Genomic DNA, 20049 nt, shown 5'->3' on the forward strand with positions numbered 1-20049 from the left:
TGACTATCTAGTGGCAAATGTATTTATTTGTTTTAATCACCCTAAGATATCGCTTTAAATGAATTTGAATTCATAAATTAAATTCTTCTTTTATTATTGTAATTGTATTTACAACCAAGTTTATATACTAATATATTACTTTAAACAAAATATTAATATTTATTCTTGACTTTTAAATGGACCTGTCTAAAAATGATTTTGACGAGTCACACTCACACACTACACAGCAGCCAGAGCAAGGATCGAGAGGCCTAGAAAATGATGTGATTTTTGTATAGAAAATATAGGAAAATATGATTTATTCAACATAAGATTATTATAAAATACACCAGAAAGTTGAGCAAAATGTCGTCTAGAAGTGACAAACTAGGATTTTCACCGCAAAAAGAAATTATTTACAACAAAGTTTTACCGTATTCTGAATCAGTGGATGAAGAATCCAACAGCCAGATTGCGGACATAAAGGCTAATTTGGCCAGATCGGTTCAGTTGAAAGAGCTTCGACCGGGCGTAGCGTACTGGACAGCAAGGCTACATACGTAAGAATAGATAGCCTAGATTAATTTGTGAATTTTGCTTTATATAGGCTTAACTAGCACTGCAGCAGTGCTTACTACTAGCTAAAGTACTAGCTGCTAGACCATCTGGTAGATGCCAACCTAAAAAGTTAAGTAAAATAAAGAAGTATGAATGATGATGTCTCTTAGTCTTAATCTTATTTATTGATTAAAAAAATAATTTCAATGACAAGCAATTATTATTATTATTAATTTGTATTATTAATTAGAGGTTCAGCGATTATCAGACGATCAACCTAGACTCTCTCTAGTATAGCCTGGGCCGGATTATTATATAAACTCCTAATTAAATCCAACATAAACAAAATTAGGCTAAACCTAACCCTGTATTACTGTAAATAATCTTTCCCAATCAGCAATCTGCTGGGCCCTATCATCTCTTGCTTGGGCTCAAAGGTACATGGCTATGATCATGTTCCCTGATTCCAGAGACATGCCAACTACAGTAATATAAAGAATTGTATTTCTTCATTCATGGAAACATACTTTTGACTGTATGTACCTAATTTCACTATATTAAACTAGAAACATTTATTACAATTATTATAAAATGCATCGTATACTATGATTGATAATTTGTGTTTTTTTAGATGTACAGATATTTAATTCTTTATATTATTATGACTTGCAGGAATTAAATATCCACCATTAATTTTGTTTACTCTTCTAGTAAATAAAATATGTAAGCAATGTTTCTATTGGTGCATTGCTACTACAGGTCATTTATGAGGTCATGACTGAGCAATTTTGAAGCTCTAGGGTATTCCAGAATCTACATTCAGGTTTAGGATTAGAAAATTAGTGGTGCATATCATTGATAAGGACGGAATACTGTGATATTTCCAAAATAGATTGGCCTTTGTCATTAAGATGTCGTAGATAAAGTTTTATTATGCCTCGATTGTACCCAATAATAAAAACATAAAGCCATCATACAAGAGTTATTGTTTATTATTATAATATTTATTAATTTTTATTATTTCAAATTTGGGTCTCGAGATAATACTGTTTTATAGGTAACTGTATTTATTTACTGATACTGTACGAATGGTTTTATTTCTGGGTTTCCCACCCTCAAAATATTGTTGAAATAAAATAAATATGATTGTCTGTTTTTCAGGTACATCAATCTGTATGGTCGAAAGTTTAGCAAGGCTGACCATTTAGCATTTATTCACCTTTACCATGAACTCATTACGATTCCTGATCTGGAGTTTAAACTTGTTGAGAGGTTTTCAAAGATTCTAAATGTTCTTCTCAAGTATGTAAATTAAATTAATTGTTTATGAATATTAAACCAAACTACTAAATTTTCAATAATGTATAATTTTCTATACTATCCTACTGTAGTGAACTTCTAATTATTTTACTGTTTATATAATTAATTTTTCTGAAGCTCTATCTACACTATCTGTGTGTGTGTGTGTGTGTGATGTGCCCATATACTGTATGGACATGATGATGTCATATCACTACCATATTTAAGCATATCACTACTTTATTGTGGCACATTTTTTTGTCAAACTAGTTTGATAGTGTAGACAGAGCTTAAGATCTCACAAACTAACTAGCAAATTCCATGTATGCTTTTAATAATATATGAGTATTCTATCTGATAGGAAACGTAATATTTTATCCCGAGATGACCTAGTATTGCCTTGGCGACCACTTTACGAGTTGGTAAAGCGTATTCTTTACTCATCTTATGAACAGTTGGGAATGCAATGGATTCCAGGGTGAGTATACATCTACCACAGGCTGTGCTACTGATTATTTGTATTATGACTTCATTGGTCTAAATCCTTATCCGAGGTAGTTGCTTAGCAAGACTAGCTTTCCCCTGATACCAGAACTGATTTCATTCAATGATCTTATCAATGGCAGTTTACACCATAGTCACTGAGTTAACCAATTTTAACAAGAAAATCTGCTATTTTTTAAGTCTACAGTAAATATTAACTATATACAGTACCTGTAGTTATGTTTGATTCTCTGTACTTTATGTTTATTGACATCCTACTAAATCTATTGTATTGTTCTTCCAGATCTATTGAAGGCTGTTTAAAGAATTTGGTACAAAGTGCAAGAGTGTAAGTTTTACAATGGCCTTTTAGGTATAATCTCATAAATAAGAATGATATAATGCTCTGTCTACACTATCAAACTTTATGTGACAACAAAATGTGATGTGCCCATATATGGACATGATGATGTCATATTTCTACCATATTTTGGCATATCACTACCAATTTTGGGCATATCACTACCATATTTGGGCACATCACACTTTTTTTGTCTAACTGGTTTGATAGTGTAGACAGAGCTTTACTTATAATGCATACAGTTAATAAAACACAGTCAAACAGAAAAATGAACCCAAAAAATTTTTTGTAGCTATTTTTCTGATGAATCAACGCAGGAGATGTTGGATGAATGGCGCCCTCTTATGTGTCCGTTTGATTACACAATGGAGGTTGCGATAACTTACTTTGTGTCGTTCTTACCAACGACGTTACCACCAGAGAAACATCACATGGGCTTTAAGTGAGTATTCACATTATCAGAAATTGCTGGGGAGAATTTTGAGCGACGATATATATGTTTTCCAGTTGCTATGCTTCAATTGATTTTCATCTAATAATTTTTTTTTTTTTTGCAGACTTTGGATAGATGAGTTTTTACAAATTTGGGATAGTTATCATAATTCACCCCAATGGGAAGGGGTAAGTATTTTCCAGTAGCAACATTATAACAAAAAGTACAACATGTGAATAAAAACAATCAGTGTAGAGTGTCAGAATAACATATTTTGTTTATTTTTCAGACATTGTTAGAATTATTTGCGAGAGTTGCTGAAGATAACATTGGGTATATTGACTGGAAACCTTACATTGAGAAAGTTAGTATCTAGGTGTCCTAGGTTCATAGTACTATTCAAAATATAATCTATAAACCAGTTTCAGACAAGTTGACATATGTTCCCTTTTTTTTATTTCTTCACTAGTTTTTGACGTGTTACTTAAGAGGTTTTAACCTGCCTGTGGGTTCAAAGAAGTTACAAGTCGCACGTCGCACAAAAGGTTACGCAAACGGTGTCATGGCAACACTCATCGTCGCAATGATGGTTGGTTTATTCTTATATTTGTCATTTTATCTTTAGCTAGAAGCTGTTTAAAAAAGGACAGATCATCAAATTGAAGAATTCTAATTTTTTTTATCACCCCTGTAAACTCTGTCTACACTATCAAACTTAATGTGACAAAAAATGTGATGTGCCCATATATGGACATGATGATGTCATATCACTACCATATTTAAAAAATATCACTACCATATTTGGGCACATCACACTTTTTTTTGTCCAACTAGTTTGATAGTGTAGACAGAGCTTTATATCTTTCATTTATCTAGCTAAAACCTGTTTAAAAAAGGACAGATCATCAAATTGAAGAATTATAATTCTAATCAGCCCTGTTAGTGTATATTATTTATCGGTAGTAAATATGTGTGTATGATGAATTGATTATTTGTTAAGTTAATTCTGTTATAAATATATATATATATCTTTTATACAGGGAAAAGATCAAGAAGCATTGACCCACCTGAAGACGTTCTTCAAAGCTGTTGAATCGTTCTTTCATCCATCGAATGCGGGAAAATTTACAGTAAGTTCAGCTATCTTATTAATTACGTTTGAATATTAACCAAAATAAATAGTGAGGATAGGTACAGTACTTCCTACACATGTTTACACACTGGAATAGCATGAGGGAATTTCTCAAATAATTGCAAAATCAAAACGGTATTTAGTTATAAATCCACTGATATCGTATTGCCGTTGTTGTTTTTATTATATATTTTTAATATTAATTTTTTCAGTTCAAGTTACAGCGGGTACTCCACAAAATCCCTCAAGCATTTATAAATCGTTTACACAGGTAAATTAAAACAATTATTTATAAAAATTGTATAATATAAATCCTTTGATGTGAAATTGGGTGAATTGTTGTTCAAAATGTAATGGATCAATTTTGTATGAAAAAATCTGTTATTCTTTGGAAAAACTTAATACCCCAGAGCTTCTTATGTGAGAGTCAGTACTAATTATCATGTACTATAGATACTACTTTATGAGAAGAGATAACAAGTTTTTAATTAAGAGGAATTTTAATTGTATTTATCAGGAGACGTACACCAACACTCAATTTAATTTTGTTACTATTCATTTTTACAGAGAGCGATATGCACCTGAATCTTGGCAAAATCGTATCCCAGAAGACTACAGGCTGACTGAGAGTGACATTACGATGTTTGTAGAGGCTTTCAAACCAGTTATTTTCCTGGCTATCTTCAGTAAAATGGGACACATTGATGCTGCTGTGGGCCTACAGTGTCTGTCACTTGTTAGACCTGAGCTAGTTATACCACAACTTCTAGAAAAGTAAATAGTTTAATAATAATGAAAATAAAATTTATTTATTTATACTTTAATATTAGATATAATATTTGGTTTGCTTTAAATTTATTTAGGGAACTTAGATTCTTATACCCTTTTTACGAAAATCCTAGAAAAAACCCCTAATATACCAATTCTCATTTCAGGACATATGCAGCTTTGGAAACGCTCACTGAGCCTCATCAATTGACTGCAACTCTGAGCTGTGTGGTATCAGTTGCACGATCCATGTTGAAGGGCCGCAAGCGGTTTCCTGAGGGCCCCACTCATGTATTGCCACTGATGATGGCGGTCTTACCTGGTATTGATCCCAATGATTTTATCAAGTGTATGGTAAGTGCAATAAGACCAAATATCAAAATAATATAGATTCTTAAGTTTATCTTTATTGTGTATTTTTATATATATTAATTCACATACAGATGCTATTACAATATATACTGTGAACTTGTGAATTATCTTGACCAAGCCACTTAGATTTTGTCCCCAGTAGCCCACCATAGCCATTATGTTTTAACCAACCTTTCCAACTGCCTTTAGATAACATTTCAAGCCATCTCAACGTTCGTAGCCCTAGTGCCCTTAGTTGACTGTTCACAAGCTCACTTGCACTGGACGGATCTTACAGAACAAGAGCGTGAACTTTGCTCAGCTACAGCAGCATTTGAAGACTTCATCACGCTCTTCATGGAAAGGTATTTAATACATTTATAAAAATGTATTTCAATTCACCTTTTGTTCATGTGCACTTTAAAGAAGCTAGTACATCTTTTGAGATGAGTAGGGGTTACCCCACACACAGCCATTTTTCTATGGAGCCGCATGTCTTTCAGACGATAGTGGGTTTCCTGCTATTGGGCCAAATGAATAAAATAAAAATAAATAACAAATTTAGTTGCTGTTTATGGGATATAATAAGAAATAAACATGTTTCTAAACACAGTTTTGAGAATTATTAACTACAGACAAGTTTTGATTGGAAGGACACAAAATCATTACATCATCATCATTATGATTATAATTCTTCATTTTCTTCAGGTGTTTCATACTGATTGAGAACAGCACATTTGAACACACAACATCACAAGACTCTACTCAAGCCAAGGTGAACCGGCAGGAGAACCTTGTTGAGGTAGGGCTGGCATCCACCTTCAGTACCATGCTCAACCAGTGCTCTCCTCAAATCTATCAGGTAATTATAAAGTCAAAGGAAAGATTGTTAAGCTCTGTCTACTATCAAACTAGTTTGATGTGCCCAAATATGGTAGTAATATGACATCATCATGTCCATATATGGGCACATCACTTTTTTTTATCGCATAAAGTTTGATCGTGTAGACAGAGCTTTAGGGTCTTGACTCTTAGCATTTCAGTCAACTATTTTTCCCTTGGCCTTTCTCATATTTTCCACTATTTTACAGGTTGCGTTGGACAAGCTGTTTCGCTACATGTCATCCCGAGTGTTTGAAACCAAAGTAGCGGGCAAAATGTTAGCAAGTTTGTGTAGATCTACTGTGAAGGTTAGTACTAAGAGAGGTCACCATTTCTAAGAAAGGTCACCATTTAAAGACCCTCTCAAAACCCTCTTGGCATTTTGCCACTGTGGCAATATATAATTTTCATCCTGCTCTTCATTTGATATTTCTTTGATTTCTTTCTTGTTTAACTTTATAAAATTACTTAAAACAATAAGGCTGCAGTAAAATGCATTTTTCGGGATGAAGTGTGGTAGTATTATTTTTATAATAATTTTTTTAAAGGTAAGCCCAACAGAAGCACTGAGCAAGTTCATCCCTCACTGTAGCCGTATAGTGTTGTCACTGACGTCATCAGAAGAGGTACAGAATGAAGTGGAGCTTGACAATGAACTTCTATTTAACCTTCAAGTGTTGTCAGAGGTACTTGGCTTCATCCTATTTGTTCTTTTAGTCATTAAGCTTTATATTGCCTTAATGCCAATTACCATAGTATGATGTATCCTTATATTATCATAATCATCAGTATCATTATCATCATCGTTATCATTATCATCATCTTCATTATCATCAGTATCATCATCATCATACATCATTATCATTATCTCCATCATCATCATTATCATCATCATCAGTATCAGTATTATCATCTTCATCATCATCATCAACATTATCATCATCAACATTATCATCATCATCAGTATCATCATTATCATCTTCATCATCATCAACATTATCATCATCATTATCATCATCATCTTCATCATCATCATCATCTTCATCATCAGTATCATCATCATTATTATCATCAGTATCATCATCAGTATCATCATCATTATTATCATCATCAGTATTATAATCTTAATCATCATTGTCACTATTATAATCATTATCTCCATCTCTATTCATCTTAATCATCATCAATATCAAAGAAATTCTATTATTATTGAAATGTTTCTATATTTTAGATTGTTCGCTGTGATAGTGCAGTGCTGCTAACCTACAAGAGTACAATCTTAAAGGTTCTACGCGCCACGTTACATTTAAGATGTAAACAGGGTTACCAGTTAGCTAGTACTGTACTCAAGTACTTTCTTAAGGCTATGACAATCATCTACCCACTAGAGTATTGCAGCATTGCTGAAGGCCTAAGTAGACCTATATCAGAGTATCTCCCAATTAGGGTAAGTAGAGAGTATGACTGAACACATGCAGAAGATAATTTTTTTGTTTTGTTTATTGATTTTCCACAAATAATACATACGTTTTCTTGATAAATCATTAAATGAATATGGATATAGTGGTCAAAATAAGTCTAGAAATAGACTTTAAGCAGAGACCACCATTAACAAAATAGAAAAAACATTACAATGAGATTCCAGCTATGTGTTTGTGGATACCTTTTATATTATTTTTTCAACTTTCAACATATTATTAGTATTAATTTGTTTATTTCTATAGCATTGGGGTACAACTGGTGATGTCGAATCCCTCAACATTCAGTGGCATATTCCAACTCAAAAAGGCGTAGAGGCGGCCAAAGAATTTTTTGATATCTTCTTTCGTCCAGAAATTGAAAAGATTAAAGGTTTTGTTCAAGGACAGCCTCTTACCAGGTAAATTATGTTTGTATACATGTCATGCTTACCTTTTGACTAATATTCATCTGATTTGACAAATTTGAATTTCTTTATTTTATTTATTTCAACAACATTTTACGAGGTTGGTCCATCCAGCCAAAACTGATCATTAGGGACCCTAATAAATTATAAAATGACAAGACATAAACATGCAACCACTTAGATATCATCAATTGAATATGCGTATAAGCATAATACCGAGTATAGTCCCAGAGTACATGGGTATGAAATTTGGGTAATATTGTATCTAAATTTAGCTTAGATTAGTTGGGTTAGATTACACTCGGACATGGGATTATACCATGGAGGATTACTTATTGTGATATAGGGCACTCAAGCTTCAAACATTTTTTAACAGTCCCTCTGTATTATGTATTTTTACCCAGGAGTATAAACAGGTATCTTATTTATTTCAGAGATGAATTGTTGCAGTCGTTGACAATCATTCTTAACACCATTGTTGGAATGGCATTCATTCTGCCTCGGTGGAACAAGGAACCATTGGCTGATGTGTAAGTTTAATATTTTCATTCATTTGTTTCTTAATTTTGGATAGTACATCCATATACAAATCATACAAAAAACAAAAAGAGAAACAATTTCACCAGAAAATTAACAATATAAGCAACTTCCACAAAACCAACCTACAATATCCTAAAATACCAATTTGAACCAACGCTGGTGTAGGTTGGATTGTGAAAGTATGGTAACTATGGTTTGAATCAGACTATTGTAACTGTCATGAATTCTGTTCTTAAAAATGTGTGCCATAGACAAAAATGACGTTTTCTAGACGCGTTGCTTTGTTTGTTTCTAGCACAATAGCATCTACAAGTTATTGTCCTGAATTGTTGGTTGTTAATACTGTAGGTATATACTTACAGAACACAACAAGAAAATTGATATATTGGTCCCGTCACAAAAGCTTATTTATATTAAAATCTGTCTTGTATCTATCATATGAGATATTAAATAGCACACCCTTTGTATTCTTTTAACATGGAACAAAATATCAAGTAGTTAACCCTCTCTCTTTGAATATAGTTTTCGCTGATATATGTGTTGCCAAGTACTTCACTCAGTTTCTGAGTGCTTTCTTATATTATGTTTTGTATTGTCATTTTGATGTAATAAATGTTCGTAAATAAGTGCATTTTGTAGGATTGTAGGTAATAAATAAATCATTTTGTTTGACAAATCCAAAAGAAATTACTCACATTCTTTAGCTTTCGCCATCTTGGCTGATAGCTTGATCACAAGTGATCCGGTCCACTGCTACTTCCTGGAAACCTGTTGTTATTGTTTCATACTTTTTCGTAGCAATGATGTGTATACGTGATCGAGATATACAGCCCCTTCGTCGCGGTTGATTGCGTTAGCCCCCCTCTTTCTGATTTGGATTGCCTCTCTGATTCTACGCTTGAATGGGTTAGAGTCTCTGTCAAGAATTTTGGCCCCCTCCCAATCGATGATGTGGTTTTCTTGCGCTGCATGGTCTGTGATGGCGGATTTGTGGATTTCGGATGTTGATTCCTTTAACTAGAAAGGAATCAACATCCGAAATCCACAAATCCGTATATTTCTATCACGTATACACATCATTGCTACGAAAAAGTATGACGTCACCTAGAAACAATAACAACAGGTTTCCAGGAAGTAGCAGTGGACCGGATCACTTGTGATCAAGCCATCAGCCAAGATGGAGAAAGCTAAAGAATGTGAGTAATTTCTTTTGGATTTGTTAAACAAAAGGATTTATTTGTAATAAATGTTTCTTGAATACAGAAATGATTCAAGAGCGGACTACAACGAGATGCATCTTACAACTGGTGTACCTGACACTGGAGGTGTATTCAACAACACAAGAGAGGAGGTTGCAAATCTAATGAATGACTTACAAGCGTACATGTTGCACCATCATGCCGACGATACCAAGTCAATGCTGCATATCATTGTTGTGAGTCAACAATTTATTTTATTTATGCTTGGTTCCCACTAGAGACGCAACACAAGGACGTAACGCAACGCGAGTTGACCAATCACAAGCGATGTATTATTTCAACCGTTGCTTGTCATTGGTCAACACGCTTGTGTTGCGTTTATGTCCTTGCGTTGCATCCTAGTGGGAACTAAGCCTTTTCCAAAGTAAAAATAATCTGTTTAACAACACATTTTCTGTTCATAGCACTACTTATAAGAAGTCTATCTAAATTTGTTAAATAAGAAACTAGTGTTGAAAAACCAAAATGTAATAGGTTATCTAATGAACAGAAACATTTTGGAGATATTTGGATAGAAATGTGCACAGATTCACAAGCTGTACATACTTTCTCAGAGTTTTAAACTCCACCCTGTCTATTAGTTATCAAAATGTTATGAATAATTTTTCAGTATTCTATGATTTTATCTGAAACATTTTTTTTCTTCAAGATTTACTCTAATCTTGTGTCATACTTTGGATGCAGTAAAGAAGAATACAACTCAAGAAGCCATAGTTTTGCTTTGGTCAAGCGGTCAATGGAGGACAAGGTATGAATCAACAATTACAAATTCTGTATATGGTCAGTTTTCAACAATGATATATTTTTGAATAACAATTTTTTCATTTCTTAGACATCCAACAGCGATTTACTCGCCAATTATAGGATGGATAAACTATTTTATAATTTATCTTGCTTATATAAACTAAGTCTCATTTGATTTATAGCTACGAAAAAACAAGAGGCACCTGCGACCTCTTCTGATTGACAGGATCTACCTTCAGCATGACCTCCGCAGGATCAACAGTAGTAAAGGACTGTATACTGCTAATGACCGGGTCATAGTTCACAACCTTGTGACCTTGTCTACAAGTCATTACAGCGTGGTAAGTTATGAAGACAAATTCTCAGCAGTTTTTATTTAAACTCATGATTGAACCCTGAACCTTGGATTGGAAGGCAAGCATGTTAACCACCAAGCTACAGTGCCACTGCTGTGTTTGCTTTTAATACCATGTATCATAGACCAAATAGCAAAGGACCAAACTGAGACATGTTTACTTCTAGGGTGGTCCTCATTTTTATGCTCTGTATTATTTGTGTGGCATTTGATGAAATATATGTTTGTTGAATTTGAATACAGTTAGTTTTTACATTATTTATAATATTTGTTGTTTGCCTTCCTTAAAGGTACGTACCAAAGCACAGGAGGTGTTGCTACAATGTTATGACTATTATAGCGCCTCAAGGCGAGACACTGTAAGCAAGGTTTTAGCAGGCTTGAAAGAGGATAAGGATATTCCACATCACCAGTTTAAGGTAAAAGATCATTGCCAAATTTGTTGAAGACATTTTAGCAGCTTAGATTTTAAAATGTTTTTTTGTTTATTCTGTATATATATTTATATATTATGTTTCATAAATAAAACCACAAACTCGTGGGAGAATGCCTTTTGGTGGAGGAGGGTTTTATCTTGTATGCTATACATTTATGAATAAATAAAGATTTTTTATTTTGATGTGTATACATTCAAATGCCCAATTGTGAGTTATCTCAATTTCCAATAAACTGGAAACACTTGATTTTCTGAAATTACTACAAAAGAGACTTATTCAACTGCACATAGATACTAATTGCTATTATTGTTTTTTTCATAGGGTTCTCTGTACATAATGGTAGGGCATGGTCGTCCACCATTTGCATGTTTTCACAGGTGGAAGGTGCTACATGACTCCTGGTTGGCAATCATCCAAGCTGGACACTCGGAGAAGCCATCTATAACAGCAGTTATGGACAAACTTATGGTGAAGATACAAAAACACTTCAGCACAGTTGCAGTCAACTATCAGGTAATCTAAAGCTCTGTCTGCACTATAAATAAAATGTGATGTGCCCATATATGGACATGATGATGTCATATCACTACCATATTTGAGCATATCACTACCATATTTGGGCACATCACACTGTTTTTGTCAAATTAGTTCGACAGTGTAAACAAACCTTTAAAGTACATTTCTAGTTTATTTTATTAATAGATATAATCTATTTTGCATATTTTCCATCTAATTTGCATACTGTCCATCTGCAGTGGAATTTATTATGTGTTGCATATAATGCTACCATAATTAAATTGAGTTGCATATTTTAACCATAGGTAAGGTAAGCATAATTTGCATAGTATTCAATCTAATTTGCATATTTTTCAGGTAACTGATGAATGTTTAAAGGCTGTTGATCCACTGCTTGATTCTGCAGCAATCCCTGCAGCAAGCAAACCTGGGCTATCACCAGATGAATTGAAAGAAGCTACGATATGGCTTGAAGGAAGGAACCAAGACAATACTAGGTAGGTATTAAGATTTTAGTAGCCTAGGATTTGAATTTGAGTGGAATAGTACTTGTTTATCTTTATTTTTACATATTTTGTATGTCAATTGTATTTTTATATTAGTGATTGTGCCTGTCATGAATTTCCGCAAGGACCAAATAAATCTGAATCTTAAATAACTCTGTTTTTTTGCAGGATTTATAACAATTTAGTGGAATCTCTTGTTAACCTAATTGAAGATGGAAATCTGTAAGTTATTATTTTATATTCTTATTTACGTTTTTAAAATATGAATTTAGAAATGAATACTTATGTTTTATTTTTTTCAAACTCTGACAAAAATAGGAAAAGAATAATAGGTCAGAGAATGAAGGCAGATGCGTGGCAAGATAAAGACAAACATCTTGTGGTGGACGAACCTTAAAAAAAATAAATACTATTAATTAAAAAAATAAATAAAGATACAGTGTTAGAGTAACCATGTGTTTTTTTCACATAATATATCAATATTCTTTTCTATTGTTTATGATAGACGTTGGAAGTTTTCCCAGCTGGCACTAGGGTTTCTAGGATTGCTTATACGGACGGACATTCCATTTCCACCGAGTGGTGTTCGTCTTATGGTCAATAGTCTAGTTCACGAAGCATTAACGGTTCGCAAGGTAACCTTTTTTTAATTTTCTAGATACCATAAAATTTTTTTTTTTCCTTTTATTACTAAAAATATATTCGTTTCATAATATTCATAACTTAACATATACAGTACATCTATTTAAAAATGTTAAGTTTTTAAAACATTCACTTAATAAATTAATTTCTTAGCGTATTAATTTTCTTAAACATATTCATTTCTTAACCATATTCATTTCTTAACATAATTATTTTAGCATACATTTCTTAACACAAAATGAAAATACTTATAAAACTTATAAAAAATAAATATAAAAGCACTTATATTTCTTAATTAAACATTATGTTTTTATTTCTCAATAGATTGCTATCGCGACAGTAGGTGCAATTTTAAAACAGCAAAAACGGCCTCACAAAAAGATGGTCATAGACCCAACTGCCCAGAAATTATCAACATCATCTGCATCAGAAGAGGGATTGAACCCAGGTGTTCGTTCCGATAATACCTGGCACCACTACGATTGTACCCATCCACCCACCAAAGAAGAATGGGAGAAGATGGTGTTTGTTGAAAAAACACACTGGGGTTATTACCAGTGGCCAAAGTAAATGTTTTGCTTGTTTTATCAACATGACATACTATAGTGAACTATTAAAAACCACATTCTGAATACTCCTCAGAAAATCAAACATATTATTATCCAAGCCCTAGGGATATTGGTATTGGGTTGACTGTTGTCAGTTGTATCAATTAAAGATATATTGTCCCCAGAAAAAAATTCTTTTTTAACATTTTTTGTTGACTATGCCCTTTTAATGTCACATAATAGTTATTCACTTTGACCAAAAATTAGATCGAATATTTACCTGAAAAAATTTAATTTAATCCAAGAAATAGTCAATGGGTTTTTGGTTGAATTTAACTGTTTATTTTGTCTTTTTATAAGTGAAAAACATTATATTATTTCAGGTCATTTGAAGTGTATGCACCAATGAGTGAACAACCTAAGCTAGGAAGAAGTATAGAAGAGTTATCACCAGTACGTATACTCCTACTTCATTTCGAAGACACACATTTCAACAGTTAAATGTTAAGATAAATGAATATGTTTAATAAAATATAATAATATATATATACAATAAACAAAATATAATAATATATATATACAATAAACAAAACAGGCATAGAACATGAATTCTAAACCGCCTGGTGATATACTGAAATGTTAATTAATAAATAATTTGAAACAATTAAGATGACGAAATCTGTGAAAATGAGAATAAGTAATCACCTGGATAGAGTGCACGATACATGGAGGTAGAGCTAAATAAAATAAAACAATACAAGATGAACTAAGATGACTTCTTATTTAGTCATCATCTTGTATCGTTTTATTTTATATACAATATTTTTTTTTTTTATTACTTTTAGGGGGAACTTGCAATATACACAGCTTTCAGCGATGCAGATTTTGTAGAACGCTTAATACGTTTCTTGTCGCTAGAAGAACGCAAGGGAAAGGATAAATTCCAAAGTAAACGTTTCACACTCTTCAAGGTCAGTATTTTAATTTTTTATATTGTTTTAATATTTTATACTACATTGTAGTTTAAGATAAAATGCATCAGGCATGATTCGAACCCAGGAACATCTGGATTTAGGCATTAATAGCGCAAACCTACAACTCCATTCATTTAGTGTATATTGAATTTAATTTTTTTTTTGTGAGCGGTATGTGCGCTATATAAATCTATATTAATATTATATTGTTTGATACTACATTGTAGTTTAAGATAAAATGCATTAGGCATGACTTGAACCCAGGAACATCTGGATTTAGGCATCAATAGCACCAACCCACCACTCCATTCATTTAGTGTATATTGAATTTAATTTTTTTTTTTTTTTCGTGAGTGGTATGTGTGCTATATAATTCCATACTATTATTAATATTGTTGTTATTATTATATGATACAATACTCTATTGCAGGGATTATTTCGTAATTTTGATGATGCATTTCTACCGGTTCTTAAGCCTCATCTTCAAAGACTCTCGGAGGACACTCAGGAAAGCAGCCAACGATGTCTTTCTGAAATTGTATCAGCTCTTATTAGAGGCTACAAGCACTGGCCATATGAAAAGGTAAAGTACGGCTGGACTTGTTATATTACAATAACAAATATATCGTGTATATAAGATTGTTGGTTAAAAAGGTAAAGCTCTGTCTACACTATCAAACTTTAAGTGACAACAAAATGTGATGTGCCCATATATGGACATGATGATGTCATATCACTACCATATTTGAGCATATCACTACCATATTTGGGCACATCACATTTTTTTGTCACTTAAAGTTTGATAGTGTAGACAAAGCTTAAAGTTTCTTTCACCTATAATCTGATTCTCTAGAATATTTTATTTCATTTGTTTATTTGTTTTTTAATAACTATTATTATTATTTCATTTCCAAAAACACAAACAATTGGCCACCAGCTGTGGCATCAATACAAAAAAAGATTATCAAAATTTATCATTGTTTTTTTTTTGGTGTTTTATTTCATTTATATAAATAAAGAGGCTGGTGTTATGCTTATGAACCCAATATACAAAAACGTTCAGAATGCCAAATAAAATAGATGCTGTTTATTAATATAGATTGAGAAGCTATGGGAGTTCTTAGTACCAATCCTTCGCACAGTACTCGGTCAAATGACGGTGGAGACGATACGAGACTGGAACACTTGCTTCACTGCCGCCAGTGAGAGTCGTGACCCTCGTAAACTCTACTGGCTGTTAGAGACACTCATGGAAAGCCCCATCAGAGGAGACGGTGGCTCTTTCAGTGATGCAAGCCGGCTGTTTGTCCTACAAGGATGTCTAGTACAACAGGAGTGGAGAGTACCGAGCCTACTTCATAGGTTGTTGGCCTACCTTGAGCAACACCTTACACACACTTATAAGAACGTACGGGATAGAGTTGGAAAGTAAGTAACTGGTCGCCGCATATAAACTAACATACAAATTTAGACTTGTGCATTATTTGTTTTATAACATGGATCTATGAACTAATTTCACTTATACCTTTTTGGGTGAATACACCTTAACCTAGCCTAGAAAGAAGTTACACTCATTTCAGTGCGTCTGATTGGCTACATCCTTGAACCCATGTTATAATATTATGTTGACACTACAGTCAACTCCTATTCAGGGGACGCCTATTAATGACACTACTAGTATTTATTATATGCTTACTTTGTAGTTGCTACATTAAATGTGCTAGTTGATTAAATACTCCTTTGCTTTCTAGTGTCTTGTCCTGGATTTTCCTGTTTGATTACACAATGCCTAATGGAAATGTACCTACCTCACCACACACACAAGACTTTGCTTCCAAGTTACTACCCAGGCTAACAGCTCTAAAATCGCTGGTGATAGAGGGCGGTGCATCAGCGAGCAACATGGAGGTGATGGAAGTGCAATCAAGTGAAGATGAAGCCAGACAAGATATAATTAAGCTTAGTAAAACAGGTACATCACATTTCAAAATGTACATATCAATAAGGCCATCTCAAACAGCATCGATAAAGTTAAACATTTTGGATGTTCTCCCCAAGACTTGTCTTGTCCGGTTTCAATTCAGACAGCGCAGACGAGTCCAGACGTTTCTCCGGGCCTTGTTGTATGATAAGGCACGTGCAGGTTATTCTGACTCAATGGTCATACATGATATCTAATGTGTATAAAATGTATACAATACAGTAGTGCCTCTGTGGTACATTATAAGTTTAACTTGTTTTCATACTGTATTGATGCAAAAAATGACCACGGTAATAATGTTCAGCGCTTAGAGGTTACACAACATTAGGCGCTATATAAATCCACGATATTATTATTATTATTGTTGTAAACTTTATACACCAATAATTTACTTTCAATATAGTAATGAAATGGTTGATTGGCAGTATAGGAAAAATGTTTTCGCATGTAACACCTGAAATGCTGCAATTTTTACCAATGGTAAGTATCTATTTGTTTTTTCATAAATGTAGAGACTTTCAATGCTGCAGTATTATGTACAATTTAGACTTTATACATTCAAGATTCTGTAGTAAATGTTTTACATGTATTTTTGCATAGCTTGCACCTCTAGAGACGGTGGAATCAGATGAAGAACTGAGTGAGTTAGCCTGTCTGACGTTAGCCTGCATGGCGCAAAGCCTCATGCCCTCTCATATTATTCCACATGCGATAAAGGCTCTGGAGCAGGTTAGTAAACAACCAACATTTGAACAGTAGGCCTAGTGGTAAGCTAAAGCATGTAGAAATAACTTTCTCATTGGCTAATGCTTAGTTTAGTTCCCACAAGGACGTAATGCAACGTAAGTGACCAATTACAAGCAATGGAGTAAACTGTCGCTTTTGTCAGTGGTCATCTCGCTTGTGTTGCGTCTCTAGTGGCTGAAAGCTGAAAGTAAAGCGTGGTTCTCACTAGCAATGCACCGCAACGTAAGAAAATTCCAATAATTGTGTTTGCCACTGCCTGCGTGAAATCAAACCTGCATATTTCGCGTCAAAGTTGGCTTCCGTGGACTGACCAGGTTCACCCCGCATAGTTGGCTACGCTCTGCACTTTCCAGTGTTCTTGGCTTGTATCATTGCGTGAAATCAAACTGATTTGATTTCCCGTAGCGATGTTTGCAGCACTGTTGCGTTGTCGGTTCCCACTTGTGATTACACAATACAGCACTGTGCGTCGATACGTCACTGCATTACGTGCTAGTGGGAACCACACTTACACGCACTTTGGCTCACAGTAAGCAAAGAATAAGACATCTGGTAACCAACATACTGTACCTATGTTCTCTTTATCAGGTTGCTATTGGTACTTCTTGGCATGGTAAATGTAGCATGCTACAATACATGCAAGTGATGATCTTCTACAACCTGTATGCCATCAGTCAGCCACAGTATGTTGAACAAATTAAGAACCTCATTGTTGGCCTGCTGAAAGATGAGCGACTTGAGGTAATTAGCATATATTCAAGGTGTTCATTATTTACTTGCCTATCATTACCAGTACATATAAATGAATAGTATTATTTTACAATATCAGGTACGTGAAGCAGCCGCTACAACACTGAGTGGCCTATTTCACTGCGGATTCTTTAAGATAGACTCCCAACTCCAGAAAGACTTTGAGAAGTTATGTAAGACAAAGCTGCCTGCAAAGAGACTAAGACTTCAGGATCCACAGTTTAATGCAGAAGGTATTTACCATTCAACTTAATACATGCATCAGCCTACCATTCCACTTTTAACCTGTAAGTTCTCCTGACCTTTGAACTTTGACCCCTGTAATCATGTTTTGTGTTTTCTTTTCAGCTTTCTATTCTTCTATCATACAACGTCATGCCGGTGTACTTGGGCTCAGTGCCTGTATACAATCGTGTCCATACGATGTCCCTATCTGGATGCCACAGATCCTTATGGACTTGACTGACCATCTCCATGACCCACAGCCAATAGAGGTAAACATTTTGTTCCACATAGGGTTAAATATTTTATACAACAAATAAAATTTAAAATAAACTTCATCTGTTAAAACTTATTTCTTATTTCCCACAGTTAACTGTTCGAAAGACTTTCTCAGATTTTAGACGGACACACCACGACAACTGGCAGGAGCACAAGCAACAGTTTACGGATGATCAATTGGTAATTTTGACTGATCTACTTGTATCACCGTGCTATTACGCATAGGTCTCAATGAATATGCAGGTTATTCATATGACCTCATTGGTTATGCATCAATGGATAGGTCATTGGCCATTTCTCATGACCTCATTGGTTATGTATCAATGGCCGATTGGTGATTTTGACTGATCTACTTGTATCACCGTGCTATTACGCATAGGTCTCAATGAATATGCAGGTCATTCATATGACCTCATTGGTTATGCATCAGTGGATAGGTCATTGGCCATTTCCCATGACCTCATTGTTTATGCATCAATGGCCAATTGGTAATTTTGACTGATCTACTTGTATCACCGTGCTATTATGCATAGGTCTTAATGAATATGCAGGTCATTTACATGACCTCATTGGTTATGTATCAATAGATAGGTCATTGGCCATTTCCCATGACCTCATTGGTTATGCATCAATGGCCAACTGGTAATTTTGGCTGATCTACTTGTATCACCGTGCTATTACGCATAGGTCTTAATGAATATGCAGGTCATTCATATGACCTCATTGGTTATGCATCAATGGCCAATTGGTAATTTTGACTGATCTACTTGTATCACCATGCTAATTATGCATAGACGTCAATGCATTCATTTGACCTCATTAGTTATGCATCAATGAATTTGTTTTTGTCCCATTGGTTATTATGCACTGGGTCATTGGTTGGTTATGGTTAATTTAACTCTTCCCTGTCTTTGGTAAACCTTGATACCAGTTACTCATGAATATTCATGAATACGATAATCTTCATTTTGGTTTATAAAGTTTATCATGCATAAATTAGCAAAGAGATCATTTGCTGTGTTAATTTTGATATGTATTATTTATACTTAATTTAACTCAAACTGTGTAGAGAGAGAGAGGTAACATGTTTTAAACCAATTTTATCACTTAAAACAGTTAAAATATTTAATAATTATTTTATTAATATTTATTATATTATTATTAAAGGTTTTAAATTACATAATTTTTTAATGTAAAACTAATAATAATGGGTAAATTTAAAGGAACTCTCATCAAATTACATATTAAAGAATGAAACAACGGTAAAATTCTTGTTTAGGTTCTAGATGGCGATTTTGTAAAAGAAACACATTTTGGCACACATGGCGTGTTATACTTAAATTTGAGAAAACATCCGCAAGCTTGTAAAGAAACGCTAAAAACAAATAATATAAACTTGGCTATGTATAGTAATATTC

At 33.8% G+C, this 20049-nt stretch overlaps 1 protein-coding gene and 1 long non-coding RNA gene across 3 annotated transcripts; one reads left to right on the plus strand and one right to left on the minus strand.

Moving 5' to 3' along the window:
• Nucleotides 1-161: 161 nt before the first annotated feature.
• LOC144851360 (proteasome activator complex subunit 4-like) lies at nt 162-19437 on the plus strand. Of its 2 annotated transcripts, XM_078708770.1 has the most exons (40): nt 162-539; nt 1699-1839; nt 2198-2314; nt 2624-2668; nt 2973-3122; nt 3238-3301; nt 3403-3477; nt 3583-3702; nt 4154-4243; nt 4458-4516; nt 4813-5019; nt 5181-5367; nt 5575-5729; nt 6073-6226; nt 6456-6554; nt 6795-6932; nt 7478-7693; nt 7971-8125; nt 8566-8661; nt 9935-10106; nt 10580-10678; nt 10857-11015; nt 11320-11448; nt 11788-11979; nt 12340-12479; nt 12657-12710; nt 12994-13123; nt 13455-13696; nt 14062-14131; nt 14524-14649; nt 15083-15235; nt 15752-16080; nt 16404-16624; nt 17037-17113; nt 17234-17362; nt 17969-18121; nt 18210-18363; nt 18479-18624; nt 18722-18888; nt 18937-19437. In XM_078708770.1, exons 1-39 carry the CDS (start codon nt 346-348, stop codon nt 18854-18856), a joined length of 5472 nt encoding a protein of 1823 aa, XP_078564896.1. In that variant the 5' UTR covers nt 162-345; the 3' UTR covers nt 18857-18888; nt 18937-19437. The 2 variants fall into 2 exon arrangements, with proteins under 2 accessions (XP_078564896.1, XP_078564895.1); XM_078708769.1 differs by having other exon boundaries at nt 18722-19437.
• Nucleotides 18966-19529, minus strand: LOC144851384 (uncharacterized). The gene is made up of 4 exons (XR_013614175.1): nt 19447-19529; nt 19245-19350; nt 19091-19196; nt 18966-19042 (listed from the first exon to the last, which is right to left on the minus strand). It is a non-coding gene; the product is annotated as an uncharacterized LOC144851384 (long non-coding RNA).
• Between the last annotated feature and the right edge of the window lie 520 nt (nt 19530-20049).

This window comes from Antedon bifida, chromosome 9, assembly GCF_963402885.1.
Source record: "Antedon bifida chromosome 9, ecAntBifi1.1, whole genome shotgun sequence".
Lineage (NCBI taxonomy): Eukaryota > Metazoa > Echinodermata > Crinoidea > Comatulida > Antedonidae > Antedon > Antedon bifida.